This window comes from Musca autumnalis, unplaced genomic scaffold (genome assembly GCF_047663935.1).
Source record: "Musca autumnalis isolate F117 unplaced genomic scaffold, ASM4766393v1 scaffold_3, whole genome shotgun sequence".
Taxonomy (NCBI): Eukaryota; Metazoa; Arthropoda; class Insecta; order Diptera; family Muscidae; genus Musca; species Musca autumnalis.
This window is the reverse complement of record NW_027411866.1, coordinates 32,146,465-32,159,913: the sequence shown is the minus strand read 5'-3', so window position 1 is coordinate 32,159,913 and position 13,449 is coordinate 32,146,465. Positions and strand designations below refer to the sequence as shown.

Genomic DNA, 13,449 nt, shown 5'->3' with positions numbered 1-13,449 from the left:
ATATTACCATGTGCTTTAGTTCTCATTGAATGAATGTTGTTGGTTGGTGGCAAGGATGGTTATTGTGGTGTGATTGGCAGGGGAAGATAAATTATACAAGGAAACAATGTAAAAATGATGGAACTTAAGAAATGTTGAATTATATGACTACAGACTAATATAATTTCATAAAAGACAAAACTAAAAGGATATTTGAAATAGTCCCCTTGAGGTAGAGGAATACGGAATAGTTGTTGTTAAAATAGAGGTAAATTTGTCACTGTTAATGAAAATCTCTATTAACCAGACACTTTTGCGGGTAACCCTTGAAGTAATATAACTTTATACATCCCTAATTTGTCTAATTATCTCTTCTTTTTAACCACTTATTTTTGCGGTTAAATAGTTTTTAATATATTTTATCTTCTACTGTTGTTATTTTACGACTGCACCGTAGTATAATAGTACACATGCTTACTGAATTTGCACATTCAACCTATCCCTTTATCAGCGAAGTGCTGGCTTAAATTTCCTGACCATTGAACAATAGCTTTAGACAAAGCTATACAACGTTGACCTAAATACAAAATCAGGCGGCCCTCATTGTGAGAGAAATTCATTATACCTTCGGTGTGGTTTGTGGGAAATAGTATATTTTGTACTTTTCATTTATATCATTCCCTAAAGATGTTATTTGGTGTGAATGTATGTTAAAAAAGTACACTAAAAACTTGAAAGTGATTAATGTTCAAATGAATTTTAAAAGGACTAAACACTGAGACAATAGGGTGGGTCTCAGTGTTTAGTCCTTTTAAAACTCATTTGAAAATTAATCACTTTCAAGTTTTTAGTGTACTTTTTTAACATACATTCACACCAAATAACATCTTTATCCAGCGAACGAACAGTGCGGCCAACAAACCCAGAGAGAGCCCTACATGCAAATACACACTCACAAGTAAGTTTGTGGTTGCTTGTGTGCTTTAAAATACATCATTAAGTATGTAATAAGTTCTCCAAAAGTTTTATATTTTTATTGAAATACACTGTGCAACATGAAAATTATTAACCATATTCTGACACCGCAGTGTGATAGAACACCAAAAATAAGAAGACACGTGTCTCGCCGTTTTTCCCTATCTCATCAACATTCGCTGTTATAGGCCTCCAAAGGTTTGAGGCTTTCATGTAGAAAGGGTCAGTTAGTCAGGACTATATCTTCCAAACCGTTAGGAAATTTGAATTTATCTCGGAGGAAAAGTTGTAGCTCTTGTCTTAAAGAACAAAAATTGTGAACACATATAATCCATCAAGCTACATCTGCAAGGTCAAAATCGCCATGGTCAAATTTCTTTTAAAATTTTTTCTCAAGTTTTGTTATACAGCTTTCAAACCGATCAAATTTTAAGCAAACAACTAAGTACAAAAATGTACCTCGGATCTCAATAAACATCTTTTTAGAATATACGAACTCTGTAGAAACGGATTTTAATGGTCAAAATGGAAAAGCAATTGCATTTTTTATCCTCTTCTCTAGGATACTGCTCCATAGATATTAAACCGCTCAAAATTCAAGAAAACAACCAACTACAATAATATAGCAAAGGCATCAATAAACAACTTTCTTGAATATGCGAAATGTCTATGAACGGCTCTTAGTGGTAAAAATAGCAAAAATCTTTTGAAAATATCCAATTTTTATACTTTTTTCTCCGACTCTGGTCCAAAGATACGAAACCGCCCTAAAATTAGGTATACCGTCAACCATAAAAATGTACCTAAGATTTCAATAAACAACTTTTTAGAACATATGAAGATTCTAGGAACGATTCTTAGGGCTGAAATTCACGAACAATTAATTTTTTTTAACATTCCCCCTGCTCAGGTTTGGAAATAACAAACTGTTAAAAACTCAAGAAAATTTGAAAGGTGTGTTATTTACGGACCTGAACAGGAAAGAATGATCTAAAATAATCGAATTTTGAGCTTGAAGTATCGTTCCTAGAATCTTCATTTGTTCTAGAAACTTGTTTGTTGAAATCTAAGTTACATTTTTGTAGTTGACTGTATCCTTAATTTTTGGGCGGTTGCGTATCTTTGGACCAGAGTCAGAGAAAAAAGTATAAAAATTGGATATTTTCAAAAGATTTTTGCTATTTTTACCATTAAGTACCGTTCATAGACATTTCACATATTCCAGAAAGTTGTTTTTTGAAGCCGTCGCTACGCTATTGGGTTGATTGTTTTCTTGAATTTTGAACGGTTTAATATCTATGGAGCAGAAGCCGAGAAAAGAGGATAAAAATCGCAATTGTTTTGCTATTTTGACCATTAAGACCTCCAGGATTCGTAAATTCTAGAAAGATGTTTATTGAGATCTGATGTACATTTTTGTAGTTGGTTGTTTGCTTGAAATTTAGTCGGTTTGATAGCTGTATAACAAAACTTGAGAAAAATTTTAAAATAAATTTGACCATGGCGATTTTGACCTTGCAGATGAAGTTTGATGGGTTATATGTGTTCACAATTTTTGTTCTTTAAGACAAGAGATAAATTAAAATTTCCTAACGGATTGGAAGATATAGTCCTGACTAAATGACCGTTTTTACATCAAGGCCTCAAACCTTTGGAAGCCTATAACCGCGAAAGTTGATGAGATAAGGAAAAACGGCGAGACACGTGTCTTCTCATTTTTGGTGTTCTATCACAATCTGGAGTCAGAATATGGTTAATAAAACATGGCTCGAAAAACTACTTACTTAGCTGGCCCATTACAGAACATTTGTTCTATAGGCCGAACTAAGAAGAGATCTCCATTCCTCTCTATTTGTTGCTTCGCACTCTGGAATACCGCGCCTTGTCATCTCATCATCCACTTGTTTGCGCCATCTATTCTTGGCCTGCCAATTCTGCGTGCACCACCAAGCGGTCCGTATTTATATGCCTTTTTAGCGGGTTCATCATAGCTCATTCTTATGATATGGCCTAGCCAACGCAATCGCTGCATCTCGATATGTTTAACAATATTGATATCGTTGTATAGCAGATACAGCTCGTGGTTCATGCAACGTCGATATTTACCGTCAACGCAGATTGGTCCGTAGATCTTTCGAAGAATTTTTCTCTCAAACACACCAAGCACTGCCATATCTGCTTGCGCAAGTACCCAGGCTTCGGAGCCATACATCAGCCAGGGTAGTATCAGCGTTTTGTATAGTGTTATTTTTGTTTGACGAGATGTGGCTTTGTTTTTAAATTGCTTACTTAGATCATAGTAGCATCTGTTGGCCAATACAATTCTTCTTCTTATTTCACAACTGATGTTGTTTGTTGTGTTTATGGCAGTGCCGAGGTAGACGAAGTCTTTAACTACCTCAAAATTGTAGGTACCAACTTCCACAGTTGGTCCGACTCTATGGACGCTTTGCGCGTCGACACCATCAATTTGGTCTTTTCGCCGTTTACCGCCAGACCCACTTTCGCAGGTTCTGCTTCGACCTTCCTAAAGGTATCAGTTACTTCCTTTACGGATCGTCCCATGATGTCTATGTCATCAGCATAGGCAAGTAACATGTGGCTATTGGTGTAAATTGTGCCATTTCTTTTGACATTTGCATCTCGTATTACCTTTTCCAGCAAAATGTTGAATAGGTCACACGAAAGGCTGTCTCCTTGTCTGAAACCTCTTTTGGTACAAAATTCTTAAGAGAGGTTCTTTCCAATTTCGCTACTATTGGATACCAGCAGATTGGAGAAATGTTCCTTCCATATCCTGAGCACGCTATCTGTATCTGTTACCAGATTACCTTGCTGGTCTCTACAGGAGGATGTGCCTGTACCAAAGCCATCTGTTTGATGTTTCACTCTTTGGTAGAATTTTCGGACTTCATTCTGGCTCCTGTACATCTCGATTTTTTCACACTCCCGCTTTTCCATTTCTCTCTTTTTCTTGCGGAAAAGACGTTTCTCTTCTCACCTTTTCTACCGATATCTCTCTCGTGCGCTACGCGTTGCTACTGATTGTAAAGTAGCTCTATATGCCGCATTTTTCTCTTCGGTAGCAGCACGACACTCCTGGTCATACCATGAATTCCTTTGTGGAGGTCTCTGGAATCCAAGTATAGATTTTGCGGCTGTTTGCATGGAGTGGGCAATATGTTGCCATTGTGTTGTTATGTTATCGGGACAAGGAGTGCTCGCGTTAAGCAATTGGGCTAATTGAGTGGAATATGCTGTGGCTATCTGTTGTGTTTGCAGCCTATCAATGTCCAACTTCCGCGTGCTTTATTTGCAACGTTTAGACGGGTACGTACCTTTGCTGCAACAAGGTAGTGGTCCGAATCAATGTTTGCGCCTCGGAACGATCGTACATCCAACACGCTCGATGAATGTCTTCCATTTATTACAACATGATCAATTTGATTACTTGTTCTTTGATCTGGAGACAGCCTTATGAATATCGATATGATTAAATCTGGTATTGCTAACTACCATGTTTTTTGCAGCTGCAAAGTCTTTCAGCCTCATATCATTGTCAGATGTTTCACTGTGGAGACTGAATTTCCCGACTGTTGGGCCAAAGATATTCTCCTTTCCAATTTTGGCATTAAAATCGCCTAGAATGATTTTAATGTCATGGGCAGGGCAACGGTCATATGTTTCTTCTAAGCGCTCGTAAAATATATCTTTGGTCTGTTCGTCCTTTTCTTCAGTGGGAGCATGAGCGCAAATAAAGCTGATGTTGAAGAATTTAGCTTTTATTCGAATTGCAGCAAGTCTTTCATTCACTGGGGTGAAGCTGGATACCAGATGTTTTAGTCTCCGACTAACTACGAATCCGCAACCAAACTCATGCTTTACGTCATGGCAGCTATAATACAGTGCGTCACCTTAGGTGTTGTTGTGACGCCTTTCCCAATCCATCGTATTTCCTGTATGGCAGTAATATCGGCCTTGTACTTTTCAAGTACGTCTGCCAATGCGAAGACTGCACCTTCTCTATAAAGAGTGCGAACATTCCAGGTGCAGATTCGCAGATCATGGTCCTTAAAACGTTTGCGGGGTTCGTCAACTTTAGAGGGGTTTGTTTTTCTTTTCTTTCGTTTTTTCATAGTAGGCTGTTTTTTCTAGGGGAGGGTTACTAACCCGACGCCCAAACCCAAGTTTTTAACGTTCTTATGGGTGAACGCGCGGCACATGTTAGCTCACTACCTTTAACGGGTGTTAAAGGCAGTTCCCCAGGTGACACCACGGGGAGGTCAGTGTCCACTTGGGATGAAAGAGGGACCAAGATAAATCCTGGGCTTTGCCATGTTAAAACCGGTCAGGACCGTTGCTTGGTATATTCCATCGCCTACGTCACCCCTCGAAAAACTACACACAGTGATATTTTTCATTTTAATTCACATTATTTTTTAATGCCACAGGAAATAATTGTTTTATGGATTTCTTTTTGTAGCGGGGAAATTGCGAACTGTAACGGACGAATTCCTAACCTTATACATGTCACCTATAAGTGATACATATTTACTGTTCGTGAAGGCCCTGGATATAATGGCGATAACATACCTAAATATATGAAATTAGCTATTCTATGGAAAAGAAGACCATCGTATGCGGACTTCTAGATTACAGTAGGGGGCTTCTATTGAATAGAAGACCTCCGCAGGAGGCTTTTATGGAATAAAATACCACCATAGGGGCTTGTATAGAATAGAAGACCGCATAGAAGACAGAATAACTAATCACACAAGAATTCGGTAGGCCATCAACAGTTTCCAGCCTTATAAATCGCCGGGACCGGATGGTATAATACCGGCAATGCTACAGAATGTGGCTGAGCCTGCGCTATCAATCTTGGTAGAAATTTTCAATGCTTGTTTATTGTTATCGTACATACCTGCTCTGTGGAAGGAGGTAAAAGTGACCTACATCCCCAAAGCGGGGAAGCCAAGTCACACTCTACAAAAGGACTACAGACCAATTAGTCCTTCTTCCTTTCTTTTAAAAACGTCAGAAAGGTTACTGGATCTTGAAATTAAACCTCAATAACATCAGCATATCACAACATGCCTACACTAAAAGCAAATCAGTGGAGACTGCCCTGCATGAAGTGTTCGGGCATGTTGAGAAGCATATGGAAAATTCAGGCTTCACGCTGGCGGCCTTTCTCGATATAGAGGGGGCTTTCAATAACATGAAACTTGAATCAATCCACAATGATCTCAGCAACACAGGTATTTCCTCCATCCTTGTGGAATGGATTGATGAGATGCTGAAAAGTAGAATCATCAACTCATGCATAGGAGAGAGTTCCATGAGGAAATCTGTTAACAGAGGCACTCCACAGGGAGAAGTTCTCTCACCCCTGCTATGCTTTCTGGTAATAAATTAAACACTTGTGTGCTCGACCGGCTGAAGATCAAGATGGTTGCCTACGCTGATGATGTGGTTGTGCTGACAAGTGGCAAATTCCTACCAGCTCTTTGCATAGCTCAGACAGGGTTGCAATCTGTCTAAGAAACGCAAAATTCCCAATTTCAAGCCTCCAGTCCTGGACGGGGTGGGCCTGGAACTTTCTACGGATGCTAAATACATCGGCACGATTCTGGGCCATCGCTTGTCATGGAAAAGAAATGTAGAGCAGCGAACGAAGAAGGGACTCATGGCACTCTACTCCTGTAAGAACTCCATTGGAAAAAGCTGGGGATTGAGACCACAGATCATACACTGGCTGTCTGTAACCGTGGTCTTGCTCATACTTACCTATGGTGGACTGGTCTGGTGGCAAGCTCTTGGGACCAAAGCGTTACTCTCCAAATGATCAAGTGTACAAAGAATCGCGTCACTGCTGATTACCGGATCGATTAAAAGCACTCCTAAGCTGCTTTAAACGTCATTCTGGATCTCCAAAACTGGATATCCTAATCCAGTTTCAGGCGGCGAGAACTGCTTTTAGACTCCGGGAGTCAGGGTGTTGGCGTGGTTCACACTTTGGACACTTGAATGTCCTAAAACTAATTGATAGTCGACTTGAGTTAGGTAACAATGGTTGCGTAAGCGATTATATGCCTACCTCATTTAAGTTTGACTCCTTAACCGTTATCTTCCCAAGCAAAGACGCATGGGCTGAGTGCATATCTCCTCTGGACGGTCTGGCAATTTACACAGACTGGTCCAAGATGGAAGAAGGTACTGGCGTTGGCGTCTACTGCGAGAATCCACTAATTAAGAACCCATACAAGCTCGACGATAACTGTAGTGTTTTTCAGGCGGAGATTCCACTAATTAAGAACCCATACAAGCTAGACGATAACTGTAGTGTTTTTCAGGCGGAGATTCTTGCTATCAGGAAAGCAGCTGAATTGGTGAAAGGTTTGAAGGTAGCCTTACAGGACCGGTGTATATATATGTCGATAGTCAAGCGGCCCTCTAGACTCTCAAGTCATGGACCATAAATTCAAGAGCTATTCTTGATTGTATGAGAGCTCTGCAGGATATACACCATATCGTAAAGCTATGTTGGGTTCCGGGTCACAGCAACATTATGGGAAACAAGGTAGCAGATGAACTGGCTCGAGGTGGCTCTACGTCTATCGACTTATCAGTTGATGAAACCATTTGGCCACCGATGTGCCACTAGATCGGCAAACTTCTCAGATCTTCAATGAGAGAGCACATCTGACCTATGGTTTCTCGTCGAAGAACGGCTTCCCTCCTCTCACTTGATATGTTAGGGATGAAAATCGCGGTGGGACTTATAACAGGTCACTGTAGAATGAGATCTTTAACTATGTGAAGATGCGGAGGAGATAGACACTGTCGAACATCTGCTTTGTAGGTGCCCCTTGTTGCAAAACTACTGAACCCATTTTCCTGAAAATTGCAGAAAATGTACAGGGATGACCATTGGTGATAATATATCATTTATTTTGTTGAATTTTAGATGGGGCGGGGTACCTCCCAATGCCCTATTTTAAAAAAAACGCTATTTTAGTAAAACCACATTTTTAATATGTTACATATTCAAAACTACAGGTCCGATTTTCCTGAAAAATTTCAGAGAATATACAAGAAGGATCCGTGGTGAAAATAGGTTGTATTTTTTTTTGAATTTCGAAGGGGGGGGGGGCATACCTCTTCTATTCCGTATTTTTTTTTAAACTCTATTTTAGCAAAACTTTCCAACCAAGACCCGACCACGCCCACTTTTTTAAATAAGTTATGTCTCTAATACTACTGAACAGATTTCCCTGAAAATTACATAGAATGTACAGGGATGACACTTGGTGAAAATAGGCTATATATTTTGTTAAATTAGGTTGGGGCGGGGTACCTCTTCTATGTCCTATTTTATAAAAATGCAATATAGCAAAGCTTACGAACGCGTCGTTTGGAAAAGTAATTTGCGAGACAATGGTGGTTGTGTCTCCGAACAGCGGTACTTATTTGGGCCCGTAAGACCTGATCACGCCCAGTTTTTTAAATATGTTATATCTTTAAAACTAATTAACCTATTTTCATGAGATATTCAATATTTCCTCAATAGAAACTTTTTGTGGAAATATGTCTGTCATCTGTTTAAAAGGAAGATAACACCTAGCGTTTCCAGTGACGAAGGTATGTATGTACGTGCTATATCTCTGGTCTGTTATTATGTATATGTACATAATAACAATTTAAATGTGTATGTATATGACCAGATGACTCAAATATGTCGCAATCATATGAAATAAATTCCGTGGAAAACAGGGTATCACATGATCTGCCCCGTCCGAATATAGTCCTATCTTACTTGTTTTAATATCTCCTTCATTGCACCGTATAAATAATTTTAATTTTTGTTAAGGAAAGTACATGTTCCACCCAAAGATTATCACAATTTTATGTGGTCTTTTTCCTGATAAGTGATAAACTAGCAAAACAATTTAATTTTTCATAATTATCTTCCCAGCCAAAGGCACAAAAACTTAAACAGAATAACAAACTGTCAACAACAAAATGTATGCAAATGTAATTAAACTTGGTACACTTCAACGATTATGATGCCATGTGGCACGCTTTGTTTATACTTTTCCCCACTTCGTTGTTTTCTATGCCTTTTACAAAGACTGGGTATCTGCTGCTACCTCTTCTTCCTCTCCTTGAGTTCTGCTATTTCATGTGAAACAACTTCTTATTGTGAAATCAAGTTTTGCCAGATCTGAAAGCAAATACACACAAATTAAGATGAAGACCGCAAAGTAACCAAAGAAGTTGATGGCAATTGTGATTGTGATGATGGTGATGATGAAAACTTTGTCAGTCTATTGACATGCAAAGACTCTACTATAAAAACCAACTTTAAATTTTTATTAATCTGTAAATGTTTTCCGACAATTTGCTAAGTTTGTGCATTTGTTCTTCTCATTTTCTTAGGCTAGCAGTTAACAGTTTTGCAACGATTTTCAGAAAATTGTGTGAAAAACAACAAAATAAAAATCAGTATCTATGAGATAGACACTCGGTGCCGGCGAGAAACAAAAATTTGGAACAATATAAACATTAAAAACGCATAACATAAAATTTCAAAACCTATCTGTGAAAAATTCTTTAAAAACCTGTTTTCTACAACTCTGTTGTCGCCGCACTACCCCAATAGCCACAATGATGACAACGAAAATCTCCTTGATTCTGGTCATTGGCTTTTGTTGGCTGGCCATTGGTACTGTTGCAGTACCTCTTAGTAAACAACAACAACAGCAGCAACAACAACAACTGCAATTACAAATGCAACAACAAAATCAACAATCACCTCAGCACAACAATTACAAACAACAACTTCAATATCAAATGCAACAAAAGGATAAATTCGAGTATCAACCAGGGTATGAAGCAACAACAACAATACTATCATCAACACTATCAGCAACAGCACCATTTGAATTTACAACAGCAGCAACAATCGCAGTTGTTGCACGAGATACCATCGCCAACGGCATTGGATTTATTAGCCGATCAACAGCAACACCAACAAGAACAACAACTGGAACAACAGCGACAACAGAAGACGTATTTATCAGTTGAACCCACATAGGTAAGTAAGAAACTTGTTTCAAAAGTTCTATTGAATAATATTAATAACTAGCTGACCCGGTCCGCGTTGCTGGCCCGTTGTTTGGGTTCACCGTGTAAACTTTAGTTATCTATCCAGCATTGATACAGCCATAATTAGGCATCCCTCTAGAAACTTCATAATATAAATCAATGTTTTGACATAAATTCCATGTAATGGTATCCCCCAAATTTAAGATATAAAATCTCTTTTATTATACCCTTCACCATAAATCGACAGCTTAAAGCACTTTGTGACCCACATATAATGGTAGGTGCACGTCAATTAGCATTGCTATATATTGGATTTTTGGTCTCGGTTGGGGTCGTAATTATTACTGCAGAGAATTGTTAGTATATGTCCATGTTTTGATATAGCTCCCATAGAACGGTACCGGCTGATTTTCGCTATTTTTGAGGATTTAACATCATTATCACACCGAAATAGCTGAAATCTGGTTTTAATATATTTTAAAGAGGAGAGCATAAATATTCGTATCGACCGAAAGATACGCCTTGTTATTTGCGCTCGGTATGTAACAGTAATAGGTTCACGTTTTGATATAGCTCCCATAAAACAGTACCTCCCGATTTTCGATAGTTCAGAGATATAGCCACTGTTCAGTATACGTCCACGTTTTGATGTAGCTCCCATAGAACGGTGGCGCCTGATTTTCACTATTTTTGGTGGATTTAACCTCATTCAGGCCGATCGAACGTAACGCTTTTTTTCTTCGCGCTCTATATGCAATAGTGGTAAAATACCCCTCAGCGAAATGTATGTTCCTTCGGGATATGTATGGCAACATTTATATAATTCATAAAAAAATTACTTCTATAAATTGTAGTTGTTATTATCGAGATTTTGCTGTATTTAAAAAATGTATCTTTACCTAGCTATTCCAAGGACTGAAATCAATGCTTATGAAGTTTCACTTCCCACATTTTCGCGGTATTCTGATTCCAATGATGATATTGTATTGTATATCAATAACTTTGTCTGATTTCCAATGGATCTTTCTGGAATTTCGATCTTGTGACATCTCAAGTTATCCGGATTTTACTGTATTCCAAAATGTGGAGTTGATCGCGCTGTCCCTCTTATTATTTAGTGTTCAGCGGTTTTAGGCACGCTTACAAAACTATGTACATATATTATCTGAAATAATAAATGTTTGCAAATTTTGTGATGACCGCGATATTTCACTTTTCGCGATATTTCACTTCCGCGAAGATCATTCAGGGTCAAGACAGTAATTACAGTAGTATTGCAAACAATCTGTAAACAATACGTTCAAAAATATCATGGACTTCAGATTAACAAAAAATATGAAGGAGAACCTCCGGTCACTACACTTAGCCGTATTAAAATAGCTCACGACCGCGCAATCCCACTTGTTCAAGCTAGTGTTTATATCATTTTGGGTCACGCTTACTAAAATTGTGTATATTAATTGAAATAATGCATTTTTGAAAACTTTGTGATGACCGCGATCATTCAGGGAAAACTATCTGTAAACAATACGTTCAAAAATATCAAAGATTTCAGATTTTCTTAAAAACATTGTGGGGGAGGACCACTGGTCACTACTCCTAGCCGTATAAAACAGCTTACGACAGTTCTAATTAATTGAAATAATACATTTTTGAAAATTTTGGGATGACCGCGATTTTCACCTCCGCGACGACCATTCAGGGTCAAGACTGTAATTACCATAGCATTGCAAACAATTTGTAAACAATATATTAAAAAGTATCTTGAATTTCGCGGTTTTCTTAAAAAAATTGTGGGGAGGACCACCGGTTACTACACTTAGCGGGATAAAAAATAGATTACGACGTATTCTCAGACCTAAAAACTTCACATACAAAATTTCATAAGATTTCCCAATCGATTTTTCGGAATTTCTATATAGTGACATCTCAAGTCATCCCACATATTGAAGCCAGTGTTTTAGCGGTTTTATAGTCACGCTTACTAAAATTAGGTATATTATCTGAAATAATACATTTTTGAATAATTTAGGATGACCGCGATATTTCACTTCCGCGAAGAAATATATATATAGGGAACACCGGTGGTGAAGGTGTTCCCAGTACATTATCTGAAATTTTCAAGAAAATCTATTCATCCGTTTTTGAGTCTATTCGGAACATACAAACATACTAACATACACACATTGCCTTTTATATATTAGATAATATCAAACATAACTGCATATAAACTTAATGTTAGGCCAGCATCAATAGTTGTATGAACTGGAAGCTATTGGGGGAACAGCGATCTGCCTAATATGTCAACAATAAGTTTGGATCTTTTAACCGGATAGACTGCCTAAACAAAATTGTGTCTTTTTAGCTTCCCGTTCGAATATTTCTTCGTTAGAATAGCCTTCATCTGAAACTTCCAATATTATGTCGTCGCCATTGAAGATGTGAAAACATTGTCATCGTCAATATCTTCTATGTGTTCAGAAAAATGAGAATGGGGATAAATGTAAAAAACAATTATCAATGACAGAAGACCTTTAATTTTTCCAGGCTTTGTCTAACAATAACACTAGAGTTGGGCAATCTCGTTCAATTAAATGATCCGGATCACTATCTCGTTCAATGGACACCGGTAATTTCTTTGACAAAACTGCGTATACTCTATTTCACACGTTGGTTTTTATGATGTTACTCATTCGATCCCAGTTTCGAATGCATTTCTCGAATATTTGTGTTGTCATCCATGCTTTAGCATTATTTTCGTAGTCGACCGGCAATGAATGCACGTTTTTGAAACATCTTGGTTATTTCGATTTCCCAATAACAAGCAATTTCAGCTTAGATGTTCCAGTCATATTCGCTACAATCATTACAAAACGAATGTTGTGTCGAGGCCGAAAACGTTGAATCCAGGGCGCATAAACGCTTTGTTCAATCCCTAAGTTTTTTAGCAAATACATTAGCTTTGCATTTAAAAAAGGACTGTTAATTGGAATGTTAAGTGTTCGCTGCAGCTTAACCCATGTTAGTAGGTAATAGTCAACTTCTTCTAATGTGGACTTTCGTATTTTTTTTTTTATTATTTTTGCAATGATCATCATCTATATTGTTGCATTTCTCTCTATTTTTCAAAAAAGTCGTAATTCATTTGTCCAACCCCATCTTCGAAAATGATGTGTATAATAGAGTGGGGCGATTTGAACACCATCACGGGCGCCTGGAGTTTCTGATTCTTGGGATTGTACTGAACAAAAAAGTCAACTAGACCATATGTCTACGGTGAAAATCGAGACCTCGGATTTTGACTTGAATTTTTTTCAAGGATTTTTGGATATTTTGGCATATAACACCCAAACCACTGAGATTTTCGATCCAACACAAAGACAA

At 38.0% G+C, this 13,449-nt stretch overlaps 1 protein-coding gene across 1 annotated transcript in view; it reads left to right on the top strand.

Annotated features, from left to right (window-relative positions):
• The window catches only part of LOC141398518 (uncharacterized), a 270,439-nt gene that overhangs the window by 236,392 nt on the left and 20,598 nt on the right, over positions 1-13,449 (top strand). The window contains exon 3 of the mRNA XM_073975841.1: positions 9,397-10,054. Coding sequence (XP_073831942.1) covers positions 9,848-10,054 — 207 coding nt within the window. The 5' untranslated portion in view covers positions 9,397-9,847. The remainder of the gene's footprint in view (positions 1-9,396; positions 10,055-13,449) is intronic.